This window comes from Anomaloglossus baeobatrachus, chromosome 7 (assembly GCF_048569485.1).
Source record: "Anomaloglossus baeobatrachus isolate aAnoBae1 chromosome 7, aAnoBae1.hap1, whole genome shotgun sequence".
NCBI lineage: Eukaryota > Metazoa > Chordata > Amphibia > Anura > Aromobatidae > Anomaloglossus > Anomaloglossus baeobatrachus.
The window spans coordinates 17,278,278-17,291,430 of NC_134359.1; the positions used below are offsets into that span (position 1 = coordinate 17,278,278).

General features: G+C 46.7%; 1 protein-coding gene across 1 annotated transcript in view; it reads right to left on the minus strand.

The window, feature by feature from the left end:
- Positions 1 to 2,467: 2,467 nt before the first annotated feature.
- Positions 2,468 to 13,153, minus strand: part of FEV (FEV transcription factor, ETS family member) — a 15,460-nt gene continuing 4,774 nt past the window's right edge. Inside the window, exon 3 of the mRNA XM_075318781.1 lies at positions 2,468 to 4,573. Within this exon, the coding sequence (XP_075174896.1) occupies positions 4,038 to 4,573 (536 nt within the window). The 3' untranslated portion in view covers positions 2,468 to 4,037. The remainder of the gene's footprint in view (positions 4,574 to 13,153) is intronic.

Genomic DNA, 13,153 nt, shown 5'->3' on the forward strand with positions numbered 1-13,153 from the left:
AGGAGGTAACTCAGGATCAGTAATGTAATGTATGTACACAGTGACTGCACCAGCAGAATAGTGAGTGCAGTTCTGGAGTATAATACAGGAGGTAACTCAGGATCAGTAATGTATGTACACAGTGACTGCACCAGCAGAATAATGAGTGCACTTCTGGTGTATAATACAGGAGGTAACTCAGGATCAGTAATGTAATGTATGTACACAGTGACTGCACCAGCAGAATAGTGACTGCAGCTCTGGAGTATAATACAGGATGTAACTCAGGATCAATAATGTAATGTATGTATACAGTGACTGCACCAGCAGAATAGTGAGTGCAGCTCTGGAGTATAATACAGGATGTAATTCAGGATCAGTAATGTACTGTATAAATGAAGGAGAGAAGGAACGGCATCTTCCAAGGAGCGATATAATAAAGGCACCAATGGCAAGACATGAAATTTTGTTGTGAACCACAAATTGAGGAGAGGTGAAGATATAAGGGGGTTCAGAGGTAACAGTTGTCCCTAGACCTTGGTGCCTTTTGTGCCCAGAAACCCCTTTATTACTGGTGCCATCATAGATTGTGTATTGGGAGCCCAGAATTTGAGTACATCATAAGGAACCAGATCTCTCAAAACTGAAAAATGCTTCTCATAAAATAATTAAAAAAAAACTTCAATTGAAAATATCAACATTTATTCATTTTTATTATTTCTTTCTTTTACACAAGAACATTCATAGTTTATATATAATTGACTTTGGGTTCTGATATATGTATATGTTGCTGTAGAATGTAAAGCGTATTTTGCAGAAAACATCTGAGCTGTGATAATATGGAGCAGAGGGGATCGGTCATTCTCACATCTCAGCTCTGCTACATCTCAGAATAATGTCTTGGTAAAGGAAGGGGGCGATCTTCAGACGTTTCAGGGGTTCAGTCCAGTAAAGCCTGTGGCAGGTCATATCTAGAGTAATCAATGAGGAATCGTCATATATCCATGATAATGAAGCCTCTGCCATCATCAGAAGCCTCCGCACTCTTCCATACAAGACAAGGAGTGTATACAGTGCGGTCCTCATATAATCAACACTTCTGCAACCATCTCATATTTATACTCAGTGTTTCAATTACTAATTTGTAGAATCTCTGCTTGCTGTCAGTGAAAAGAAACATTCCTGCTCATCTGACACTTTGTCTACACAATTGTAGCATTCTGCTGGGAGCGAATTAAAACAGCAGCACAAATCTCTCCCCTGCCCTAATGGTTTGTAACAATGTATCATTCCAGGTAAAATGTATCAATGAGTATCACAAACTCTGCAGCCCGAGGATATTCTGTGCTTGGAAGGTTTTCAGCCCTTGGTATACAATGTTTCCAATCATTGACAGCTAGCAGGGAATTGAAACCAAGCAATATATAATATTTAACCCCCTCCTGGCTGGAAGGTTCAGTAAGATACCACAGCAATTGCATATGTCCGTACATGAAATATAATACATTGTGAGCTGAAGGTCAGAGGTATAAGCCCCTTATATCCGTCAGTGTCGGTATTTACAGCCCTAAGCTTTCCTCTCATTCCATGCATCAGATAGTAAGCGCTTATCAGGTCTTTCAAGCTCCTCTATTTAAGGAGAAAAGGTGCAGAGCTGGAGAAATCTGCATTATATGATTCAGCGTTATCATGTGGAAAGCCATAGAGAAAGCCACTGAGTCCGGCGTCTTCCATTACCAGTACCTGTCAATAGTTCAGACCCTCCTGTTCTCACAGTGATTTTCAATGTTTTTATTATATTGTGCACATTGTAGAATCAACCTGTCATGTTCAGAAGTGATATTTTCTTGTAGATATAGAGGTAATGAAGTAAACAGTATATAAACCTAGTGCTACTGGAGCAGCGGCTACATGGAGAAAATGAAGTTCTGTCCTCCCTGCAGCTGCTCACTTACAGTCATCGGAACAGTGCAGAGAGCAGCGCTCATTATACTGTGTAATCACCCCAGACACATTGATAAGAGCACTGCAGCATGTGTGCGCAGCATTTATGTGCATTGTGTGTGCGCAGCATGTATGTGCACTGTGTGTGCGCAGCATGTATGTGCACTGTGTGTGCGCAGCATGTATGTGCACTGTGTGTGCGCAGCATGTATGTGCACTGTGTGTGCGCAGCATGTATGTGCACTGTGTGTGCGCAGCATGTATGTGCACTGTGTGTGCACAGCATGTGTTACTGTGTGTGCGCAGCATGTATGTGCACTGTGTGTGCCCAGAATGTATGTGCACTGTGTGGCGCAGCATGTATGTGCACTGTGTGTGCGCAGCATGTGGTCGCAGCATGTGTGCTCAGAGCTGTCATCATTTTACTGGGGAGTGGTGACAGTCGATCTCACAGTATAATGAGTGATGATTGTAACAGTTCCCTGCTCTGCCCTGATGACTGGAAGCAAGCGGCTGCAGGGAGGATAGAACTTCATTTTCTCTCTGTAGCTGCTTCTCCAACAAGGGAGCTAAACAGGATCTAGATGCTATATACCTGCAGATTTACCCTATTCCTGCAGATTTAAATAACATTTCTGGATGTGAACAGTTACATTTTAAGGCAGGAAAAACTCAAAAGGAAAACATATTCCACAAGGAGTAAAAAAGCATATGTGACACACACCAGAAAGGATTTTATAACTTAGATTCTTCACAATCCCCCCTTTTATTCTGATGACGGATTTATACCCCCTTGTCATTCTCTTCACATCTTCAAGTCATCACCTGGAATGGCCTCCAATGAACAAATCACCTTGTCCAAATTTAATTTGTGTGAAATCATTGACCATCAGGTGTATTCTGCAGAGGCCGTGCTGGTCCACAGCTCCATATAGTGTGACCCCTGGTCCACAAGTGTTCTATGTCAGAATATGGCAAGAGGCACTCAACCAAGTAAAGAGAAACAACAGTCCATGATTACCTCAAGATATGAAAGCCAGTTTAAAAAATTGCTAGAACCTTGAAGTTATCCTAAAGTGCCATCATAAAAACTATCAATTTCTATGATAAAACTAGCTCTCATGTTGACTGTCTTAGGAAAAGAAGACCATGTATTACTTCTGCTGCAGAGGATAAGTTCATCAGAGTCACCAGCCTCAAATACCGCAAATTCATAGCCAACATCAATGATACACAGACATCAAGTATCTAGTGCATTTCAACATTAACTGTCCAGAGAAGACTGCGAGAAGAAGGACTTTTTGACTGAATTGCAAAGAAGGAGTGCAATAAATAATAGTCTTGTATGGACTGAGCAACCCCAGGACTGCGCTCTAAATTAGTGGAAATCTGTCAGTGGATTGAGGAGTAAAGACATGAGATTTTTGGATGTCTTCGAGAGGCAGAAAAGGTGAGCAATGGTTTCTCCATGTGTGGTGCCCACCGGGATGCATGGAGGGGAGGTGTGATGGTGGCGTGTGGAGACTTTGCTGGTGAAACTTGGTGTTTTATGGCACATCAAGGCACATTATCCAGCAGTTAGTCTACACTTCATAGGATCATCATTTGTGTCTCAACAGCACAATGACCCAAAATATACAGGTAATAGAGAGGGATGGAGGCTGTGCCAGATGGATTGGCCTCCACAATCACAAACCTCAACCCAATGGAGATGGTTTAAGAGGAGCTGGAGAAAGAGTGAAGACAAAGCAGCGAGAACAGCGCAACGCCTCCGGGAACTGATCTAAGATGGCTGGCAGCCTCCAGATGAGGAGAGAATAACGAGGGGGTGAAAAGCTGTCATCAGAGTATCAGGGGGAAATGTGAGGAATCGGAGCACATAATCGGGTTTACATCACATGTTTCTTCTCCTTCTTACAAAAGCTTCCTCTATGGAAAGACAAGATACAAGATTCGGCACATCGCCTTTGCCCCATTTCGCCCTCGAGTACAGACCTGACCAGTCCGTTTTCGTGATATTCATGCAGTTCTTCTCCGCATTATAGTGAATGATACGATGGGACTCACTGGTGACTTGTGCACTTACTGGATATTGATGGACCACTTCTTATCAGTTAATGGTAATGTGCGCTCATGTTGCCCACAGTGTTCATGGAGCTGAGATGAGTGGTGGACACGGCACCAAAGCCCCCCGAGGCCGACTGCAGGCTGTGACCGGGGTACAGAGCGGAGGGGGTGCTGGGCCAATATGAAAATCCAGCGGGCGCCACCCCAGAGGTCATGAGGTTCAGCTTGGATAGGCCCGGGAAGGGCAAGTGTGGCAGATTGCTCTGGAACTTATACAGAGACTGTTCGGTGCTGGGCGCGGACTGGCAGACCTGTGCTAAGCCATGGAAGTCAAACTTGTAGGCGTATCTCTTGCCATGAACCTTGGCCATTATGTTCTTGTCGTAGTAGTACCGCAGGGCTCGGCTCAGCTTGTCATAGTTCATGTTCGGTTTGCTTTTCCTTTCTCCCCAGCGTCGGGCGACCTCATCGGGATCGGTCAGCTTGAATTCTCCATTGGTGCCTTCCCAAGCAATACAGTTGGCATTGGAGTGATCGGACAGGAGCTCCAGGAGGAACTGCCATAGCTGGATCTGTCCACTGCCTGGAAGAGAAAGATACACATCAGCCCTCCAGAGGAAGCCCCCAAAATCATAGGGGCCCAAAGTGCAGCTGACTCCAGAGGAAGCCCCCCGAAATCACAGGGGCCCAAAGTGCAGCTGACTCCAGAGGAAGTCCCCGAAATCACAGGTGCTCATAGTGCAGCTGACTCCAGAGGAAGCCCCTGAAATCCCAGCGGCCCAAAGTGCAGCTGACTCCAGGGGAAGCCCCCAAAATCATAGGTGCCCAAAGTGCAGCTGACTCCAGAGGAAGCCCCCTGAAATCCCAGGGGCCCAAAGTGCAGCTGACTCCATCGGAAGCCCCCAAAATTACAGGAGCCCAAAGTGCAGCTGACTTCAGAGGAATACACTGAAATCACAGGGGCCCAAAGTGCAGCTGACTTCAGAGGAATCCACTGAAATCACAGGGGCCCAAAGTGCAGCTGACTCCAGAGGAAGCCCCTGAAATCACAGGGGCCCAAAGTGCAGCTGACTCCAGAGGAAGTCCCCGAAATCACAGGGGCCCAAAGTGCAGCTGACTCCAGAGGAAGCCCCCGAAATCACATGGACCCAAAGTGCAGCTGACTCCATCGGAAGCCCCCGAAATCCCAGGGGCCCAAAGTGCAGCTGACTCCAGAGGAATCCCCCGAAATCACAGGAGCCAAAAGTGCAGCTGACTTCAGAGGAATCCCCTGAAATCACAGGGGCCCAAAGTGCAGCTGACTCCAGAGGAAGCCCCTGAAATCACAGGGGCCCAAAGTGCAGCTGACTCCAGAGGAAGCCCCCGAAATCACAGGAGCCCAAAGTGCAGCTGACTCCAGAGAAAGCCCCCCTGAAATCACAGGAGCCCAAAGTGCAGCTGACTTCAGAGGAAGCCCCTGAAATCACAGGGGCCCAAAGTGCAGCTGACTTCAGGAGGAAGCCCCCAAAATCACAGGAGCCCAAAGTGCAGCTGACTCCAGAGGAAGCCCCCCGAAATCACAGGAGCCCAAAGTGCAGCTGACTTCAAAGGAAGCCCCTGAAATCACAGGGGCCCAAAGTACAGCTGACTCCAGAGGAAGCCCCCCGAAATCACAGGAGCCCAAAGTGCAGCTGACTCCAGAGGAAGCCCCCGAAATCACAGGGGCCCAAAGTGCAGCTGACTCCAGAGGAAGCCCCCGAAATCACAGGGGCACAAAGTGCAGCTGACTATGGGCTCCTCCAGAGTAGAGACCGGCTCAAGGATTATTATGGTCTCTAAATGTTCTTCTAATCTTCTTCTTATCTCATATGCATGACTCTACATTTTTGTTTTGCTAAAACTTAAAGGTCATATGAGCAACTTGTAAAGTTCAGCTAGAAGTTTTTTTTCTCTTTCTTTTGCAATATCACATTGATCTGTAAATGGTATAAATAAACTGTACTTTCCTTAAATAAACAGAAGAAATTGATCATGCTCACATGGATGCTGGTCTTTTCTCTCCGAGCGCTCGATCTTGATTAGGTCTGAAGAGGCCTAATTCAGAGGACCTCACTGGTGATCCCATAAGCTGACTTGTGACAAAACAGAACAGCTACAACAGAAATAACAGGGAAGGAAGAAGCCCTGGGCCTACCAGTATGGCCTCTGTGGAGTTTGTACTTGTGCTGTTAGCTCCATTGTGGCTGCTGTCTGAATCCCCAGAAAACAGGATCCAGGCGGAAACCTTAACGCCGTGCACAGTATAGAGCTCAGTGTAAATGTGACCCCGCCTAATCCTACCACATAATGCTGCCATATTGTACGGCTATGTCTTCACCATACCTGACATAATACTGCCACACAGTGTCAATATATCACCGTACATTGTCTAACACTTATCTCCATATCACCTTAAAGGGAACCAATCACCAGGATTTTCCCATCTAATCTAAAGCCAGTGCTATACTGGCACTATCAGGCTGATTCTATATATACAGTGCTATACTGGCACTATCAGGCTGAGTCTATACATACAGAGCTATACTGGCGCTATCAGGCTGATTCTATACATACAGTGCTATACTGGCGCTATCAGGCTGATTCTATACATACAGTGCTATACTGGCACTATCAGGCTGAGTCTATACATACAGTGCTATACTGGCGCTATCAGGCTGAGTCTATACATACAGTGCTATACTGGCACTATCAGGCTGATTCTATACTTACAGTGCTATACTGGCACTATCAGGCTGATTCTATCATACAGTGCTATACTGGCACTATCAGACTGAGTCTATACACACAGTGCTATACTGGCACTATCAGGCTGATTCTATACATACAGTGCTATACTGGCACTATCAGGCTGATTCTATACATACAGTGCTATACTGGCGCTATCAGGCTGATTCTATACATACAGTGCTATACTGGCACTATCAGGCTGATTCTATACATACAGTGCTATACTGACACTATCAGGCTGAGTCTATACATACAGCGCTATACTAGCGCTATCAGGCTGAGTCTATACATACAGTGCTATACTGGCACTATCAGGCTGATTCTATACATACAGTGCTATACTGGCACTATCAGGCTGATTCTATACATACAGTGCTATACTGGCACTATCAGGCTGAGTCTATACATACAGTGCTATACTGACACTATCAGGCTGAGTCTATACATACAGTGCTATACTGGTGCTATCGGGCTGAGTCTATACATACAGTACTATACTGGCACTATCAGGCTGATTCTATACATACAGTGCTATACTGGCACTATGAGGCTGAGTCTATACATACAGTGCTATACTGGCACTATCAGGCTGATTCTATACATACAGTGCTATAATGGCACTATCAGGCTGAGTCTATACATAAAGTGCTATACTGGCACTATCAGGCTGATTCTACACATACAGTGCTATACTGGCACTATCAGGCTGATTCTATACATACAGTGCTATACTGGCACTATCAGGCTGATTCTATACATACAGTGCTATACTGGCATTATCAGGCTGATTCTATACATACAGTGCTATACTGGCACTATCAGGCTGATTCTATACATACAGTGCTATACTGGCGCTATCAGGCTGATTCTATACATACAGTGCTATACTGGCACTATCAGACTGATTCTATACATACAGTGCTATACTGGCTCTATCAGGCTGATTCTATACATACAGTGCTATACTGGCACTATTAGGCTGAGTCTATACATACAGTGCTATACTGGCACTATCAGGCTGATTCTTTACATACAGTGCTATCCTGGCACTATCAGGCTGATTCTATACATACAGTGCTATACTGGCACTATCAGGCTGATTCTATACATACAGTGCTATACTGGCGCTATCAGGCTGATTCTATACATACAGTGCTATACTGGCACTATCAGACTGATTCTATACATACAGTGCTATACTGGTGCTATCAGGCTGATTCTATACATACAGTGCTATACTGGCACTATTAGGCTGAGTCTATACATACAGTGCTATACTGGCACTATCAGACTGATTCTATACATACAGTGCTATCCTGGCGCTATCAGGCTGCTTCTATACATACAGTGCTATACTGGCACTATTAGGCTGAGTCTATACATACAGTGCTATACTGGCCGTATCAGGCTGATTCTATACATACAGTGCTATACTGGCACTATCAGGCTGATTCTATACATACAGTGCTATACTGGCACTATCAGACTGATTCTATACATACAGTGCTATACTGGCGCTATCAGGCTGATTCTATACATACAGTGCTATACTGGCACTATTAGGCTGAGTCTATACATACAGTGCTATACTGGCACTATCAGACTGATTCTATACATACAGTGCTATACTGGCGCTATCAGGCTGATTCTATACATACAGTGCTATACTGGCACTATCAGGCTGACTCTATACATACAGTGCTATACTGGCACTATCAGGCTGACTCTATACATACAGTGTTATACTGGCACTATCAGGCTGATTCTATACATACAGTGCTATACTGGCACTATCAGGCTGATTCTATACATACAGTGCTATACTGGCGCTATCAGGCTGATTCTATACATACAGTGCTATACTGGCACTATCAGGCTGATTCTATACATACAGTGCTATACTGGCACTATCAGGCTGATTCTATACATACAGTGCTATACTGGCACTATCAGGCTGATTCTATACATACAGTGCTATACTGGCACTATCAGGCTGATTCTATACATACAGTGCTATACTGGCGCTATCAGGCTGATTCTATACATACAGTGCTATACTGGTGCTATCAGGCTGATTCTATACATACAGTGCTATACTGGCACTATCAGGCTGATTCTATACATACAGTGCTATACTGGCACTATCAGGCTGATTTTATACATACAGTGCTATACTGGCACTATCAGGCTGATTCTATACATACAGTGCTATACTGGCGCTATCAGGCTGATTCTATACATACAGTGCTATACTGGTGCTATCAGGCTGATTCTATACATACAGTGCTATACTGGCGCTATCAGGCTGATTCTATACATACAGTGCTATACTGGTGCTATCAGGCTGATTCTATACATACAGTGCTATACTGGCACTATCAGGCTGATTCTATACATACAGTGCTATACTGGCGCTATCAGGCTGATTCTATACATACAGTGCTATACTGGCGCTATCAGGCTGATTCTATACATACAGTGCTATACTGGCACTATCAGGCTGATTCTATACATACAGTGCTATACTGGCACTATCAGGCTGATTCTATACATACAGTGCTATACTGGTGCTATCAGGCTGATTCTATACATACCTTTAGTTGTGAGCTCAGATGTTTAGGTTTTGAAATCCAAAAAAGTAAAGTTTATAAAATTAGCTGCTTGTTGAGTGACAGCAGCTGAGGATCAGATAATATGGGGGGGTAGAAACAGGTGGTCTCTGAATACTGAGGATGGAGGAGACGGGCAGTCACTGAATACTGAGGACAGAGGAGACGGGCGGTTACTGAATACTGAGGACGGAGGAGACGGACGGTTACTGAATACTGAGGATGGAGGAGACGGGCGATCACTGAATACTGAGGACGGAGGAGACTGGCTGTCACTGAAATACTGAGGATGGAGGAGATGGGCGGTCACTGAATACTGAGGACAGAGGAGACTGGCTGTCACTGAAATACTGAGGATGGAGGAGACGGGCGTTCACTGAATACTGAGGACGGAGGAGACGGGCAGTCACTGAATACTGAGGATGGAGGAGACGGGCAGTCACTGAATACTGAGGACCGAGGAGACTGGCAGTCACTGAACACTGAGGATGGGGGAGACGGGCGGTCACTGAATACTGAGGATGGAGGAGACGGGTGGTCACTGAATACTGAGGACGGAGGAGATGGGCAGTCACTGAATACTGAAGATGGAGGAGACGGGCGGTCACTGAATACTGAGGACGAAGGAGACGGACGGTCACTGAAATACTGAGGATGGAGGAGACAGGCAATCACTGAATACTGAGGATGGAGGAGACGGGCAGTCACTGAATACTGAGGACCGAGGAGACTGGCAGTCACTGAACACTGAGGATGGGGGAGACGGGCGGTCACTGAATACTGAGGATGGAGGAGACGGGTGGTCACTGAATACTGAGGATGGAGGAGATGGGCAGTCACTGAATACTGAGGATGGAGGAGACGGGTGGTCACTGAATACTGAGGATGGAGGAGACGGGTGGTCACTGAATACTGAGGATGGAGGAGACGAGTGGTCACTGAATACTGAGGATGGAGGAGACGAGTGGTCACTGAATACTGAGGATGGAGGAGACGAGTGGTCACTGAATACTGAGGATGGAGGAGACGAGTGGTCACTGAATACTGAGGATGGAGGAGACGGGTGGTCACTGAATACTGAGGATGGAGGAGACTGGCAGTCACTGAATACTGAAGATGGAGGAGACGGGCGGTCACTGAATACTGAGGACGAAGGAGACGGACGGTCACTGAAATACTGAGGATGGAGGAGACAGGCAATCACTGAATACTGAGGATGGAGGAGACTGGCAGTCACTGAACACTGAGGATGGAAGAAACTGGAAGTCACTGAGCACTGAGGATGGAGGAGACGGGCGGTCACTGAATACTGAGGATGGAGGAGACGGGCGGTCACTGAATACTGAGGATGGAGGTGACAGGCAGTCACTGAATACTGAGGATGGAGGAGACAATCGGTCACTGAATACTGAGGATGGAGGAGATGGGCAGTCACTGAACACTGAGGATGGAAGAAACTGGAAGTCACTGAACACTGAGGATGGAGGAGACGGGCGGTCACTGAATACTGAGGATGGAGGAGACGGGTGGTCACTGAATACTGAGGATGGAGGAGATGGGCGGTCACTGAATACTGAGGATGGAGGAGACGGGCGGTCACTGAATACTGAGGATGGAGGAGACTGGGGGGGTCACTGAATACTGCGGATGGAGGAGACGGGTGGTCACTGAATACTGAGGATGGAGGAGACGGGCGGTCACTGAATACTGAGGATGGAGGAGACGGGCGGTCACTGAATACTGAGGATGGAGGAGACGGGTGGTCACTGAATACTGAGGATGGAGGACACGGGTGGTCACTGAATACTGAGGATGGAGGATACGGGCGGTCACTGAATACTGAGGATGGAGGAGACGGGCGGTCACTGAATACTGAGGATGGAGGAGACGGGCGGTCACTGAATACTGAGGATGGAGGAGACGAGCAGTCACTGAATACTGAGGATGGAGGAGACGGGCGGTCACTGAATACTGAGGATGGAGGAGACGGGTGGTCACTGAATACTGAGGATGGAGGAGACGGGTGGTCACTGAATACTGAGGATGGAGGAGACGGGCGGTCACTGAATACTGAGGATGGAGGAGACGGGCGGTCACTGAATACTGAGGATGGAGGAGACAGGCGGTCACTGAATACTGAGGATGGAGGAGACGGGCAGTCACTGAATACTGAGGATGGAGGAGACGGGCGGTCACTGAATACTGAGGATGGAGGAGACGGGTGGTCACTGAATACTGAGGATGGAGGAGACGGGTGGTCACTGAATACTGAGGATGGAGGAGACGGGCGGTCACTGAATACTGAGGATGGAGGAGACGGGCGGTCACTGAATACTGAGGATGGAGGAGACAGGCGGTCACTGAATACTGAGGATGGAGGAGACGGGCAGTCACTGAATACTGAGGATGGAGGAGACGGGCGGTCACTGAATACTGAGGATGGAGGAGACGGGTGGTCACTGAATACTGAGGATGGAGGAGACGGGTGGTCACTGAATACTGAGGATGGAGGAGACGGGCAGTCACTGAATACTGAGGATGGAGGAGACGGGCGGTCACTGAATACTGAGGATGGAGGAGACGGGTGGTCACTGAATACTGAGGATGGAGGAGACAGGCAGTCACTGAATACTGAGGATGGAGGAGACGGGTGGTCACTGAATACTGAGGATGGAGGAGACGGGCGGTCACTGAATACTGAGGATGGAGGAGACGGGCGGTCACTGAATACTGAGGATGGAGGAGATAGGCGGTCACTGAATACTGAGGATGGAGGAGACGGGCAGTCACTGAATACTGAGGATGGAGGAGACGGGCGGTCACTGAATACTGAGGATGGAGGAGACGGGCGGTCACTGAATACTGAGGATGGAGGAGACGGGCGGTCACTGAATACTGAGGATGGAGGAGACAGGCGGTCACTGAATACTGAGGATGGAGGAGACGGGCGATCACCAGATACTGAGGGAATTTACATTCTCTTTTGTTAATTCTCTTTGTATTTTGTTAAATAATAAAAATGAACTATTAACACTTCTTTTTTTTAGAGCTTTGTGCTTTTCCTCATTTTTCCACACCTGCCTTAGTTTCTATATAATAATACCGCACTCCTGCTCTGGTCTTAGTGAAGGGAGCACCAGACAGAGAAGGGCCTGATACATTTGCTGCATCTTTTTACTGCCCTTCGCCACCACCAGAAATGGACATCAGGCAGGGGCTTTTTACATTTCTGTTGTATTTGACTTCAGTTTGTGGCATAAATTATGATGAATTTGTTGTACAAAATTAACCATGACCCTCCCAGGCTCTTCCCAAAAATGTAGTGGATCTCGCCAGTTCTGGTGTAAAAAGTTGCAAAAAAATGATATTACTTTGAGCTGCAGAAAAATTACATGAAATTTCAATTAATTTTACAGTAAAAACTGCCCGATGAATCCTAGTCATAGTGCACAATATTGTATAGGATTGTATTGTAGGGTGGCTGGTGCTCGGCTTCTGGATGGGTTCACTCCTGTCCTTATCACACTGATGAACCAGCCATGAAAAGTGCACCAAAATCTACAATGAAATCCACAAGCCACGTTTCTGCACGAGCTGTAGCCCCGACATCTTTTTGGTAAGTGGGAAAAGGCGCAGATTCTGCATGAAACGTGGCCACATTCTGCAGGTCCTACATGTGAATAGGATTTCGCAGACTTTGCTCTCATGCATGGGACATTTTCTATGGAGCTTTTGGTGCATCCCCCCTGAGCTGCAAATCCATTGCAAATCTGTGTCATATCCACAGC